Source organism: Lynx canadensis, chromosome D3 (assembly GCF_007474595.2).
Source record: "Lynx canadensis isolate LIC74 chromosome D3, mLynCan4.pri.v2, whole genome shotgun sequence".
Taxonomy (NCBI): domain Eukaryota; kingdom Metazoa; phylum Chordata; class Mammalia; order Carnivora; family Felidae; genus Lynx; species Lynx canadensis.
Genome location: NC_044314.2, coordinates 479,770 through 495,161, shown reverse-complemented (window position 1 = coordinate 495,161; position 15,392 = coordinate 479,770). Strand labels below are relative to the sequence as shown.

At 44.3% G+C, this 15,392-nt stretch overlaps 1 protein-coding gene across 4 annotated transcripts in view; it reads right to left on the bottom strand.

Annotated features, from left to right (window-relative positions):
- Nucleotides 1-7,216: 7,216 nt before the first annotated feature.
- The window catches only part of ADNP2 (ADNP homeobox 2), a 30,793-nt gene continuing 22,617 nt past the window's right edge, over nucleotides 7,217-15,392 (bottom strand). For all 4 annotated transcript variants that reach the window (XM_030336052.1, XM_030336051.1, XM_030336056.1 and 1 more), the window contains one exon: nucleotides 7,217-11,984. In XM_030336052.1, the coding sequence (XP_030191912.1) occupies nucleotides 8,709-11,984 (3,276 nt within the window). In that variant the 3' untranslated portion in view covers nucleotides 7,217-8,708. The remainder of the gene's footprint in view (nucleotides 11,985-15,392) is intronic.

Here is a 15,392-nt window from a genome sequence, read left to right as displayed (position 1 = left end):
CGGGATTCCAGAAAGTTGCCTTTAAAGTAGTCTCCCTAATCACCATACAGTATAAGTAATAAAAATGCTCTCCCTACCACCCAGAAAGACAAGCTTAGGAAGGTAGGTTTCTTAGCCAGTCAACAGGGAATAGGTATTCAATTCTAGCTCAGGTTATGATGCAGGCAGTGGTGAGGTGTGTCCACCTGGGCATGCTCCCTCTGCCACCATTATTTAAGTTGTTGGGAACGACGGGACGACCGCAGGGAGAGATACCTGGATGGCCGTATGTGCCCGTCCACAACTACTCTAGTCGCCACTGTCAGTAACTGCATCACACATTTGGCATGGCACCACAGCATACGATAAAGATGTTTTCAGTCTGTACACTTTAATTACACTTTACTACATGTTGGAAAGTACAGCCCTTGCTCCACTCTCCCTGTCGGGCATACAAATGGCGGTAATGGAAACAAGAAAAAAGAAGTTAGTCAAATTGAATTAATGGCTACTTCTAGGAAGCAACTTCTACCAACTTAAAAACATAAGCATTCCATGTGAAAAGTTTTGCTATTCAAACTATCAAGCTAATAACCAATGCTATTCTTTGTACAGCCATTAAAAACTTTTTAACAATTCCATTCATAAATTAAATGTACAAATTTAGTTCATCCTAAAGTAATATTTATCACAGACCAAAGCCTTTGATAGGAGTCTGGAAGATCTATAGAATTGATGAGCTTGTGGGTGTGTGAGACATGCTGTGTTTGGGTTAGATCTCAAACACTGCTGTGATTTAAACACTAAGATGTAGTTGTATATTTAAATTAAAACGATTTGGATTTTAAGCTAGCTGAATACTTAGATTCCAACTGAATTTGCAACAGATAAAAGAAAGCTATTTGATCTATTTACTTTCTTTTCATTTCAGGCTATTAGCACTTGGCAAAGAGTCAAATGTTAGAAGATAAATCTCCAGGAGCCTCCAGTGATGAGGGATGGGGTCACTAGAACTCTTTTGGTGCAACGTTACTGACTTTGATTTTAGAAACCTAGAATATGTAATATAGTAGTGAAGACCATGCTAATCTAAACTTACTCTTTTTAGATTTTGGACTTGCAGTAACTGCACACCTTGAAATGAGGCAGATATAGAAAACTTTGATGTAAGACATTCTTAACGGCTCAAATGGAAAACTCACAAGCAATGTGTTCAATAGCTGAAGCGCTTCATCTTGTTTCATTTGGTCTCAAGCTGCCTTTGTATTTTTGTTACCATCTTTCTACTACCAGACACATCATCTAAATTGACGTATCTTTGAGGGGCAGACACATGTTTATAGCATAGACTCAGGGAAACTGGGTCCAAAACACTTCATTGTTGAGGAAGAAAGAGTTGCATTATTACACCCATAGTGAGATATTTATAAAATACTGGATTGTTGCTGATAATCTTAGAGGATGCCCACAAATAGAGCTTTAATAGTGAGAAAACACTATTAGAATATAACATTACCAAATGAAGGGTAGCTGCTTAATTTTTTAAATAAATATTAAATTTTAAAAAGAAAACAAATCACTCTGACACTCTCTTCCTGCACATGGCTTATCATCACAGCCAGAGGGACCTGACTATTGAGGGTGCAGGTGTAAAGAAAGGAACCTCTCGAGACTTTTATGCTAATCTAAGTAGTCTGAGTTATGTGATGCAACCAAATGACTGAGATTGAGGTAGACTTTATGTTGGAAAGCAAAAACACTGTTACGGGGTGGGGGGGCAGTTGGCTGGCTCAGTTTGGTAGAACATGTACCTCTTGAACTCAGGATTGTGAGTTCAAGACCCATGTTGGGCATGGAGCCTACTTTAAAAAAAGAAAAAAAAAAGACTGTTATGGTTACCCTCAAGAATATACCGTGTTCCAAACTCTTTGAATCTGCCTGTCTAGTCTTTTTTGTGTAGACATTGGCAACCCTGTGGGAAAGCAAGTTATAGACATTAATTTGTCTTTATGCAGGTTACTACAAGTAAGCAGCTTGCTGATGAAGTGCCTAGGAAATGGCAAAGACCCATTCTCTATTTCCAGTGGATGGAAAATAAAATGTATGATTATATTGAGACTTTTCTTATGAAACACAGAAGGAAACACTTACCATCCCCCGCCATTTTGTAAATGGAAAAACAGGCATATGGGGCAAGAACTTGGCATACGTTCTCAGAACGAATAAGGTTAAATAGTTCTTTTTCAGAACTTCGTTAAGTATTGAGAAATTAGATAGGAGATATTGCTTAAATTATACTAAATCCCTCAGACATTATGGTGAGTATTTTGATCCTGGAAGCAAAATAGGTTTCATTTGGACAACAGTGTGCAGTCCTAAACATATATTTAAGGATTCATTTCTAAAGTGGGACCCAAATAGATTAGAACTTATAGACATGGTAATGTCCTTAGACCATTTATTACCGAATAGATCTCATACTGAATTTACCAAGTTTTTCATTTTAGTTTTTAAAATACTGAATCAACATGTTTAACATTTCAGTAGTAATGAATCTATTTTTGGTACCTCAATCTTACCTTTAGTCACCAAATCAGTTAACACAAAATATTATGTAGACTCCAAGCATCAGCAATGTCAATAGCTAGAATATGGCTAGAAAATTGTACAGTACCGGGTGTTGATATATGTGTGTTCTGCTTACTTCTAAGTACCTTACCGGATGAAAATGGTCACTACCATCACCTGCAAATAAAAACGAAGTGAACAGTGAAACAGACTGTGACTAGGAAGCAGGGGCACCTAGAACCAGTGTCATACAACATCCAGTTCGTATGTTATTGATTTTCTAAGTTAGAGAAGCACAGTAGAACTGAATGTGGCTAAAAGGCCCTCATGGATGTATCTGGGGTCATGTGACCAGAGTGGAACAGCAAGTCACAGACAGAGGCTGAGTGTGGGTCTCCTTGTGCATTTCAAAAATTCCTGCCTCAGTTACTGTGCCTCCTTTTGTGTAAGTTATCTCGCTGACCTACACACGCACTCTATTTAGTTATTTGAAAGCACATATAAAATCTAGACTAGTTTTTTAAAATAACCCCAAATTACCTTCCCCACAAAGTGCATGATTTCACAAGTCCTGTCCCATGGAAGCGCCAACTGTAGAGGTGCCTTCTGTCCTTTTTAGGGCCAAAGACACTTTCCTTGTAATGAGAAGACCTTAAATGAAATCTACATGAAAACACTTTCCAGCACTCACTGGGCTATGGTCTATGTGATCGTATTAACGTGTGTGTGGTGTTGAGAGCGTGCGCTTTTCTGCTTATTCTCCACCGCTCTTCTCACTGTGAGTATTTCATAGCGCAGGGTTTTCCATGCCTTTGGTCTTCTGACAGCTGCTTGGTAGGGGGCTGGGGAAGCAAAAGGAGTCAACCTATCTGTAAACCCTGGAAAAACTTTTTTTTTTTTTATGGAGTTTACAACTCAACTAACAATATTATTTTGAGATATATCTATGTATCTGTACAGAAAAGTTGTCTTAAGAAAAACTACTGAACCGTTAAAACTTTATTATTCATTGCTATCATTCAATTTTCTCTAGCTTACTTCTACTTCTAGGTAAATGGTAACTTATTTAACATTACATTAAACATTCCACATCATGGGGCGCCTGGGTGGCGCAGTCGGTTAAGCGTCCGACTTCAGCCAGGTCACAATCTTGCGGTCCGTGAGTTCGAGCCCCGCGTCAGGCTCTGGGCTGATGGCTCAGAGCCTGGAGCCTGTTTCCCATTCTGTGTCTCCCTCTCTCTCTGGCCCTCCCCCGTTCATGCTCTGTCTCTCTCTCTGTCCCAAAAATAAATAAACGTTGAAAAAAAAAAAATTTAAAAAAAAAAAAAACATTCCACATCATGGATTTGTAAGCTGTAAGAAACCAATTTCTGAAAAAATATATGCATTTATGACAACTAATTCTGAATCTGTACTTGTAGAACCACACAATCTTAGTTTGTAGTCAATATGTCTATATGGTTGCTGAAGTTTGGTTTATAATTTAAATCTTAATAAAATTCTAAATTTTTATTGGAAAAGCTTGCCTTCTGAAAGGACTCCATATATTTTTTCTTTAAAAATAAACATATAGCTCATGAGTTTGAGTGGGACACAGAAAAGTGGTCAGAAGCGCACCTCTTTAAAGGCTATGAAAAGCTCATCTGAGCGACTACTTACCACCTTAGAAATATTTCCCCTCAAAATGTGTCGACAGATCAAATGCATGAATGACTGGTATTAGTGTTTGTTCTCAATATGACTATATGGTGGACAGACACAACAGATTTTGTTTGACCTTAATCTATTTTATGAGGTCTTTCTATTAGGATGCACTATATATCTTGATACACAAAGAACTAAGTACATGTATGGAGAGAGTAGATGTAGTATTAGAGACAGTATTGCATCATCGTTAAGTGACAGGTCACCTGGAGTAAATTAACATCAAGTAGGGTGACCAACTTGTCCCTACTTGCCTGGATGTTCCCAGTTTGGGTACTGGAAAGTCCAGAGAAATACCTCAAGTCCTCAGCACACTGGGACAGCTGGTCATTCCACTTCTAACCCCATTTCTCCATCTATGAAATAAGAGGCACCGTATCTCGTCCATCAAGGGCATGAAGCTCTCCAAGCCTCCTACCTTGGGCAACAAAAGGGCCCGCTTTATGCATCAGGTGCCATCTATGTAAAATGGAACAGTATCACCTATCTAAGCAAATGTTAAAGTGCAGATGGCCCTTTAGCAGACAGCACAGCGATCGCTCAGTGTGACATGACGTTGTCACTAGTACTATTGTTCAAGTATTCAGCCCATTTCCTAGCAACAGTAAACAGCTGATAAATGTCTAGAAACACTGCTTAAAAGCTGAAGCAAAAACTAGGTTAGAGTTTGAGGCTGAGTTTTTCTTCTTTTTTTCTTAGGGTTATTTGTTGCTTCATTTAGTGAGCTCTTAAGAAATCTAGAACTGGGGGCGCCTGGGTGGCTCAGTCAGTTAAGTGTTCAACTTCAGCTCAGGTTATGATCTTGTGGTTCCTGAGTTCAAGCCCTGCTCCCTCTTTCCCTCCCTCTCTGCCTCCCCACCACCACCACCCGCACCCCACCCCCACGGCCCACTTGTGCTCAAGTGCTCTCTCAGATAAATAAACTTTAAAAAGAATGTTTTTAAAGAAATCTAGAACTGCACGGTACTCATCAGATTAAAGGGGCAGCTGGATGAGGCTGGAAGAGGCGGGCAGCTGTCCTCCCACACGCACCTGGGAACTCGGCAGAAGGAGCTTGGTGTGCCAGGCTGCCTCAGAGAACACTCTTGTCCTGGAGGCTCCACCAGGGCTGCTGCCTTTGAAAGCGAGGGAAGGTCGGTCAAGTATCGACTACTGCACAGCAGAGAATTTCCAGGGCTCTTACTTCAAAACTTATGAAGAAACGAGGGCAGAGAGTTCTTTCTAAGAACTATCCATGTGGACTTTTATGAGGGAGATGAAACCAACCTGAGTTTGAGGGAAGGGATAACATGAGCCCAACCCAACACCAAGGAGGCCAGGTGGCCAAAGGTCTCTTATGAGCAACAGCCCTTTCCTGATAACTATGTGGGTCATTTTCTAAAAGAGCTCCGGAAAAACATCTATGCTCAGAGATACGAGTCCAGTGCGGTGACACAGCAGCTGTGCAGGGTCTCCGTTTTGGTGGTTATCTGTGGTGTGTGCATGAAGGTCTTCTGGCTCCCGACTGGCTTCGTCGCTGACTGCAGTTCGGTCTCACTGATGGAGGTGAAGGGCGGAAGAGTCAGCACACGGGTGGCTGACCCGAAGAGCTCCCTGGAACCACCTGCGCTATGCAGGTCTCCACGCCACTGGGCCAGCTCCCCTTCTTGGACTAAGGCACCAATGCTGCTGTTGTATCCAGCACTGTCCTTGAACATGGCCACCTTTGCTTCTGTCTGGCCTGTCTGCCCCAACCCTGCACACTTCCATCATGGTGATGTCTGCCATCCAGATTCTGGCCCACGTTACAGAAGCGGCAAAAGGCACATCTTTCCCGTGACCGTGCTATTGGGAGTCACCGTGCTATCTGTACTTGCAGCCTTGGGAGACCTGACATCCGTTAGCGCTGTGGGAGCACCCTCCGGCCTCCTGCTGGCTTCTACCTCGTGCCTCCGCCCTGTACCATTCACCTGCAGCTTTTTAAAGAAGACATTCACAGGGTCCCTGGGTGGCTCAGTCGGTCGTGTCTCACTCTTGATTTTGGTTCAGGTCATGATCACAGTCTGCAAGACCGAGCCCCAAGTTGGGCTCTGAGCTGATAGCATAGCATTTGCTTGGGATTCTCTCTCTCCCTTTCTCTCTGCCCCTCCCCTGCTCATTTGTTCTCTCTCAAAATAAATAACTTAAAAAAAAAAAGAAAGAAAGAAAAGAAAACATTCATGACCCTTAACATGAGGCTGAAATCCAAGAGGACTTATCCAGATCTCTCAACCATATTAGAAACCTCCATTCCATTAGCAAGGCAGTGACCCACTCTGGAAGCAGCATGCTGGTGTGGGTGGAGGACAGATCAAAGAAAAACGTTCACATAGAGACTTAGCATCAAAGGCTGACCGACAGCTACAACACAATTAGAAATCAGAATTCCTCTGTCACAGTGGTTCTCATCAGGGCAGATTCAATGACATCTTTACTTGTTATGACAGGGTAGGGGCGGGGGGGGGGGGGTGGCAGTGCCGTGACTGGAGCAGCTGAGGCCACGGGTGCCAGCCCAACACTGCACCGAACAGGGCAGTCACCCCCAACAAAGAATGATCACCCAAGAGGCTAACAGAAACCCTGACTTACATCACTTAACAAAGGTGGGCCAGGTGCTCCCCTCACCGCTGCACACAGTAAACTGCTGCTGTCAGCACCTCCAGACTGGCCTCCACCACACGGACAGTCACCAGCACAGCCTCAGGACAGGCGAGTTCGACGCTACTTGACATCCGATTTGACGGTGGAGGCCAACATCACAGACACGTCAAGAGGATTTAGCCACATCTACCGTGGAGGCACTGGTAACTAGCTCTTCGGGGTTATCCTGACCTACTTTCACAGTGACAAGCAGTGTTTTTTAGCAAATAAATGTGGTATGTATTTCTACATTTAGATGATTACTAAGTCACAGTGACACATCTGTTAAAAGAATTAAACAGTTCTGTTTGCAGTGGTATAACAAATTTTAATTCAAAATAGACACTCTGAAACAATAGGTTAAAAAAAAAATAAACTTCAACAAGCTCTTTTTGGATTTACAACAGAGTACACCAACAATCACAGACCAGTTTCACAATTGCCTCAAAAATGCACATTATAAGCAATTACATGCAAGAATTCTACTTTTTAAAATCCATAGAGTAACATTGTCTTATTTCCCAGAGACCATCATATCCTCTGAGTACGTCGGACAGGTGCCTCTGCTGGGTACCACCAGGAATATGATTTAAGGTCAAAACTGGCTGGTCTCCATTGCTGGCTCTGGTGCTTTTAGTTATTCTGTGTGTGGAAAAAAACCCTGGAGGTTTAACTGTCCAAAGGACAGTAATACAGTGGAGTTCTTCAGCAATCCCCACCCCATTAACCCAGACAACTGGGCTAGAGGAAAGCCCATCTCCCCAGAACAAGTACGTTTACCTCTAGAAAACTGTCAAAGATGTAATACAGCAACACGGATACAGCTCTTGCTCTACTCATTTCGCTTCGTTCTCTGAAAACCTATGTCTACACTCTATAGTTAGCTTCCACACTCAGGGGTAAAAATTTTATTCCTGAGTCACATGGTCCTTTCCTTTCACTGGTTTATGAAGAGTTGGATTGGGAGGAGAGTCTGAGTGTGTGTTCAGCATTTATTCTAAAGGCACTAAAAATGTATTGTCTTACTTTTGAACGGGGAAATGACTTACCATCATATCAAAAAGGGGAGAAGTCCACACTAAAAAGGATTTCCGCACCTACAAAACTGCTTTATTTGAAAATAACTCTTAACGAGCTAAATAGCAAGCTTCAGGTTCAGTATATTTTTAACAAAGGAAAACATTTGGTTTTCTATGAGTTGTAATAAAAGACAGCAGCTAGGACAAACTTGAAAAAATGTAAATCAGAATCACAATCTAGAAAGCAAGTACCTTGAGAAGAAGAAACCAGCGCAAGTTAACGCAGTGCGTCCTGAGGGAAGTACACACATCACAGGGGTGTGTACTCACTTCTGTCAGCCTCGGCGCTTACCGTTTGCTGCTACACGTGAAGCTAACTGAGGGAGATCAATGCAGTTAATCAAGTATTCTGAAACAAGCTGAAATTTCCTTAAATGAAAACACAAACATACAGGTTTCAGTTTTCATCCTACGATACTGACACTACTAGGAAACAAGACGTGCATGAAAGAGCCAAGGATTTAATTTACATGACAGGGAAGAACTAAAAATAATTGTTACAAAATCAAACTGCAGGAAACAATAAATCCGAAACAACTATTCACTTCTTTTATATAGAAGTCTTTCTGAGCACCTGAAATAAATCTAAAGAGCAGCATAAAGACCACTGAAATTGATTAGTTCAACATACAGTGAAGAAAATAACATTTTTTTAAATCTCAATTGAAAAAACTACTAAATATCTAGTACTTCAGATTTCCTATTTCTTTTTTTTTTTTTTTACAAGTTTTGTGGCTCAAACTCAAAGTTCAACCTGTGTTTAACGTTTTTAAGTTCAGACATATCAAAGCCTAAAAGCACAGAAGGCTTGTGATTTTTTATTGCTTTCATGCAAATGTATCTTCTTTTTCCAAAAAATGAAGCCACATCAATCTTCCACACCCACAAGAGTGAGGAAAGAAGTTCTATTTCCTTTTTACTAGGATATGGTCTCTTGTGGAAATAATCTCTAAGAAATTGCTTTTTTTCCTCGTAAGAACGGTCTTCATATTTTTTAGGATTTAATGCTAAAATCTGAAGGGCATCCTCACTAATGAGCGGTCCCTCTGTCCTGATTTCATTCCTTTGTCTTTTAAAAGGCACCGCACTCGTCACCTTTTCGGGAGCTGGGGCTGCGTCGGTGTTTATGACGAGGGGCCGCTCCTCCACGTCCCTCTGGTCTTCTGTCCCAAAGTGGCCATCGGGCAGCTTCCTCTTCACAGAAAAACCGGAGTCGTGGATCACCTCCCCATTCACCAAGAGCAGCTCGCTGTTCTCAATAAAACTAGGCTGGATCTGGAGGTCTGAGCTGCTGTCCTTTGGGGCACTCCTGCAGCGCAGCAGGTGGATGGCGATGGCTGCCAGGGTCATGTTGCCCGTGTAGACCCCACAGCAGTGGATGCACTTGAAGGCCGGAGACTTCAGGATGGTGTGGACCGTTGGCGTGATGTGGTGCCTCTCCTTCAAATGCAGCTCGTACGCCTCCGTCGTCACAAAGGTGCCAAAGCAAAAGGGGCAAGTCAGAGCCTGTTTGCTGGGGCTCCCAGAGGCGCCCTCCGTCTGGGGCCTCACCTTTATGTACACGGGCACCAGTGACTTGGAGTGTATCCCCGCCAGTATCGCCAAGTAGACTTCCCGCTCCCCGAGCTCCTCCTTTGGCAATATGGTAATGAAGTCAAGATGGGGAAACAGCAGGTTGCCATTAGCATCGATATCCAACTGAAAACCTTTGTTACTATAATCCACAGGTAACTTCTTCTTCCCTCGGTGCACAGTCCGACTGTGCTCCGAAAGACCTTTAATGTCATGAAAAGTGCACGGACAGAACAAGCACCCCAGGCCGTGCATGAGCAAGTGATGGATAAGCTCCTCCTCGGACACTAAGCACTTACAAGAGAGACAGCGAACGGTTTTCTCTCTCATCCACTTTAAAAATGGCGCACACGCTGCCAGCTTTTCAGGCTCCAGTTTTTCAGCAGATTTGGACTCACTATGCTTATGAGCCACTTCCATATGAACCTGGTAGACATTGGAAGGGAAGAGCTCATTACAGACCGGACAGGTTTTCCACTGCTTCGCCTGTTTGAGCGCCTGACTGGCCTCTGCCACAGATGGAGACGCCTGAACAAACATATTCTGAGTGGCATTTACCACCACTGGAGGAGAGGGCATGCTGGCCATGGAACTGGCCATCTGCGCAGCTGTGCCCGACTGCAGGAGCTGGATGGGCACCTGGGGTGGGGGGACAGTTGCAACACCTCCTGGAGGCACAGGCAAAGTGACCGATACGGGGGCAAGTGTGTACGTGGGAATCCCATTCACCTGTTTCCCCGTAGGTATCAGCTGTCTGAGAATAGAGCCTGACGTGAGGAAAGTGGTGTTCTGAGAAGCGCCAGGTCTAACTGGCTGACCTGCAGGCAGGATGTTGGTGCTCACAGGCTGATTCAGTTGCAGGACGCCAGGCCTCACCGGCTGGCCCACAGGCAGCACTCCTGACATGACAGGCTGGCTGAGCTGCAGAACACCGGAATTAATACCCTGGTTCACGGGGAGAACACCCGACGAGACCGTCTGGTTGGGAGAAAGGAGCCCCGGTGGGACGACCTGGCCTGCAGGCAGAACCCTCAGCGGGACCGTCTGGCCCGCAGACAGAACCCGCGAGGGGGCCGTCAGCCCAGCGGGGAGAACCCCCGATGGGGCCGTCTGGCCAATGGGGAGAACCCCTGACTGGACCATCTGGCCCGCAGGAAGCACCCCAGAAGTTGCCGTCTGTCCCGAAGGGATGACCCCGGCAGGGGTCATCTGGCCTGCAGGCAGGACCCCTGACGGGACTGTCCGACTCACAGAAATCACCCCTGGTGAGACGGCCTGAAGAACCCCGGGAGTGACGGACGGACTGACAGGAAGAACTCCAGGCCCAGCAGGTCTGCTTACTGAAAGAACTCCAGGCCCAACTGGTCTGTTTATGGGCCCGACCGGCTGGCTAAGGGATACGGCCCCTGGGCGGATGGTCTGGTTTAAGGGGAGGACACCAGTTGCAACAGACTTATTGACAGGTCCGACTGGCTGACTCAAGGGCAACACAGGAGGATTTGCAGACTGGTTAAGCGGGACTCCATGAGAAAGAAAGACAGGCTGCGGGGCTGAGGGTGGCAGAGGGAGGTTGCTCTGGCCCACCGGCAGAGGACTGGAGACCAGGGCCACGTGGGACTGGGCAACAGCAGGCGGAGATTGGGTGAGGCTTCCAGAAGTGCCCGAGGCCACAGTCACTGGCTGGACTGCGCCCTGCACTGGCTGCACGACGGTCTGGCTTTGGCTGTTCTGTGGCAAGGCAAGACGAAAGCAGGGAGATGTGGCTGCGATGCCCGGAGCTCCGCCGTTTGGGGGCACGGCCAAGGGTGCCACTGGCTTTGGAGCAATGTGCATCTGCTTCAAAAGGCCGGGCTTCTTAATATGTTCTGAGATCACAGATCTGAGTTTATTTTCCAAATCCCTGTGTATATCTGAAGTCAAAATATGGTACATTAAAGCATCCTGGCTGCTGGCATTGGCGTTGCACTTTTTACAATAGTACTTGTCAGACGGTGGCATCTTCTCAGTAGAAAGACTTTCGTCGGTTTTCGGTTGCTCACCCGTTTCCTCAGTTCGCAGGCCAAAGTAGGAGTTAATTAAGTAGTGAAAATGGGCTACCAGCACATGCTTCTTCATACTGTAGTACAAAGTGTTTGAAAAGTTACATTTTAAACATGTAAAACTTATCACATCACTCCTAGAAGACTTAGGTTCGCCTAAAATATTCACTGTGTAGTTTTGGACTTTCCGGACAGGTGCATGAAACATTCTGAAGTGCCTTCCCACAACTTTGGGTTGAGAGGAAAATACACAGTTTGGGCAAGGGATCACCAGCTCTTGATCAATTTCATCTTCATGGTAGCGATGTAAATGATTTTTGAATGAAGTAAGCACTTTTGTAGAGTATTTACAGAGGCTACAACAGTATGGCTTTGTTCGATATCTCTGTTAAAAAAAAAAAAAAAAAGAAAGTCAAACATACTTCAATAAAAATACCAGATCCTACACCTTCTACAGTTCACAAGTATAGGATTCTTTTTCTTCTAATGTGCCAGATAATGTAACACTATCATCCCTCAGGGAATGGTGTTTTTCTGAGCCAGGGCAAGCTTTTTCTTAGAGGGCCAGAGAGTAAATACTGCCTCTATGCCAACTACTTGGTGCAGCCGTCATAACACAAAAGCGCCTGTAGATAATATGCAAGTCAATGAGCGTGGCTTTGCGCCAACAAAACTATACAGACACTAGTTCAAATTTCAAAGAATTTTCATATCACAAAACAGTATTCATTTTTCGCCTCAAACGTCTAAAAATGTAGCAGCGATTCCTAGCTGCAGACGGTGCTCACAGGACCTGGCCCATAGCACGTCACTCCGACCCCTTCCAGGCCATCTACTAAAACCTGAATCTCCTCACTCCAGTACAAGAAACTCTGTTCTCTGCTACAGAAAGTTAGTTTCTCCCTTTCTCATCCCACTTCCCCTAGTTCCAATGTTGTTTGTACTTCAAATTCTAAAACCTCTAGAATTTACCTGCAAATAACCTAACATGCAAATTGTTAAACCGTCATTACTGTTATTTCCCTCACTCCTAGAGAAGGTAGGAGCCAAATGGACAGTGCTTACAACACGCAAGTGTCCAATACGCTATGTGACAAGTTGTAAGGAAAGAGGCTGTTCCTCAAGAGCTACAACAATCCTGAACGAGTTCCAGGCCAGAACGCAGACCAACCATGCAGAACTTCTCTTCGGGGCAAACACAGGGGAATCCAATAGGCTTGGGGCATAAGAACAGGCATCTGTATAAGAGCAAGACAACGGAGCAATGCAATGTTCTAACATCCAAAAATTTGCTGGGTTTGTGAAGGTCTGACAGCCATGAAGTCTTTGGTCTCGCAAGTCTCCAGACCCTAGAGGTGCTGAACCACAGAACACCTGGCCCTAGTGTCACTGAGGAGGAAGGTAAGACCTGGACCTTCATGCTGGGTCCCAGCATCGGCTGTAGGGGAGATGGGCTGTGTCGTAGGTCTCTCTAAGACACGGATTCTTGCTGCCACAGCGGATCACCCCACCCTTCCTACGCTTGTGTTCTCATGCCCCCACACACATTCTGTAGCTTCTGTCACCCTCTCTCTATTTGTACAGGTTTCCCTCTTGTCACAAGTCAGAGAAGTCACCGAAACATGTTCAGCAATGTGGAACTGCCTTCTCAGCAATATCCCAGGTTCTGCCATTCTGATAGCACGCAGAATAAACCTAAAGCAACAGCCAACCCCGGACCAAAAACTAAAAAAACAACAACCCGTATTTCACAGATTCATATTTTATTATCTCAGAAATCTGGATACACCTTACAACTAACAGTTCAAGAGTACAACAAAGTTTAAGCATTGCTTTAGGTTTTTTTTTATTAGTGGTTCGTTAAAAAATGGTGTGTCTCAGAACATAGTCAATAATTTTGTAATAACATTGTATGGTAACTGACTACACTTATCGTGGGGAGCACTGAGAAATGTACACAGTTGTTGAACCACTGTGTACATCTGAAACTAACATTATACATCAACTATACTTGACTAGTACAATTTAGCATTTTTAATTTTTATCTTTTATATATATGTGTGTGTGTGTATATACATATATATATATACATATATATATGTATTTTATTTTAGAGAGAGAACACACATACGTGTAAGCAGGGGGAGGGGCAGAAGGAGAGAAAGAGAGAATCTCAAGCAGGAGCCACGTTCAGCTTGGAGCCTCACACAGGCTCAATCCCACAACCCCGCGATAATGACCTGAGCCAAAATAAAGAGTTGGACCCTCCACTGACAGCCACCCAGGTGGCCCTAGAATTTTTTATTTTTAAGTAACCTCCACATTCAATGTGGTGCTCAAACTTACAACCACAAGATCAAGAGCCTCATGGTCTACCAACTGAGGCAGCCAGGAGCCCCAATAATACATTTTTTAAATGGTGTGTTTTATACTTAATGAAATAGCGTAGTGAAAAACCAGTTAATGAAAATTACACTCAATGAAAGAGCCAAAAGAAATTACTAACAACTGCACGTTACTATACATTAATGTTGAACAGATCTTTGGATTAGGGAAAGATTTCTTAAATATGAAAACAAAAACATAATCCATAAAAAAAAACAACTGATAAACTGGACTCCATCAAAGTAAGAAAGCTTCTGCTCCGTGAAAGACACTGTTGGGGTGCCTAGGTGGCTCAGTCAGTTAAGTGTCCGACTTTGGCTCAGGTCATGATCTCTCGGTTTGTGAGTTCAAGCCCTGTGTCAGGCTCTGTGCTGACAGCTCAGAGCCTGGAGCCTACTTCAGATTCTGTGTCTCCCTCTCTCTCTGCCTCTCAAAAGTGGAAGGGAGGGAAGGAGGGAGGGAGGAAGGAAGGAAATGAAAGAAGACAAGCCACTGGCTAGGAGACAATATTTGCAAACCTCACACCTAATAAAGGACTTATATCCAGAATACATGTTGTAGACATGTTCAAGTCCCAATAAGAAAAAAATAACCCAAATTTTAGAAAATGGGTAAAAGACTTTTACACTACCGGAGGGCATCCAGCTGCCAAATATACACATGAAAAGATGCTCAACATCATTAGTCACTAGGTAAATGCAAATTAAAACCAGAAAAGGTACCACTACAACCCTATTAGAATGGAAAATAAGTGGATAAAACCATTAAGCACCATAAATGAGACAGAACTGAGGCTAGCTTGTGTGCACAGTAACTAGACCCTCCCCGCCCATCACAGAGGGAAAGCAAAAGGGTATAGCCACTTTGGAAAACAGTGTGGCATCTGTCATAAAGATAAATATGTACTTCTTTATCATATACAATCCAGCAATCTCAAGCCTAGGCACTTATCCAAGAGAAATGAAAGTCTACGTTCCCATAACAGCCCCCTGTGGAAGCTCTGGGGTGAATATCACTGGGGAACACGGGGAGTGGAGACCTGGGCCCTACTGGCAACAGAGGAAGAAAAATGACAAAGGACAGATGCAGAGGATCTAGGTGCTGGCAGAAACCCCTGCCCTGGACAGTTCACCGTCTCCCTGTCAGGCTGCTTCCTCAGGTCTTGCACTGAGCTCCGTCACCTGACAGGACCTTAGCACGTCTCTCTCCCCAAAACCCGAATGTTTAACAAATCTCTTTTTTCTGAGCCCCTGAAGACCTCACTGTAGCACAAGCCACAGAATCAATCCAGCATGACTGCACATTTCTGCCACCTTAGGAACAAACAGGAATAAGGCCCTGAGCTAGCAGACAGCACAGCCTCTGCCACACCAGGCTTCGGTGGCTTTTCTGAACATGGTGTCTGGTC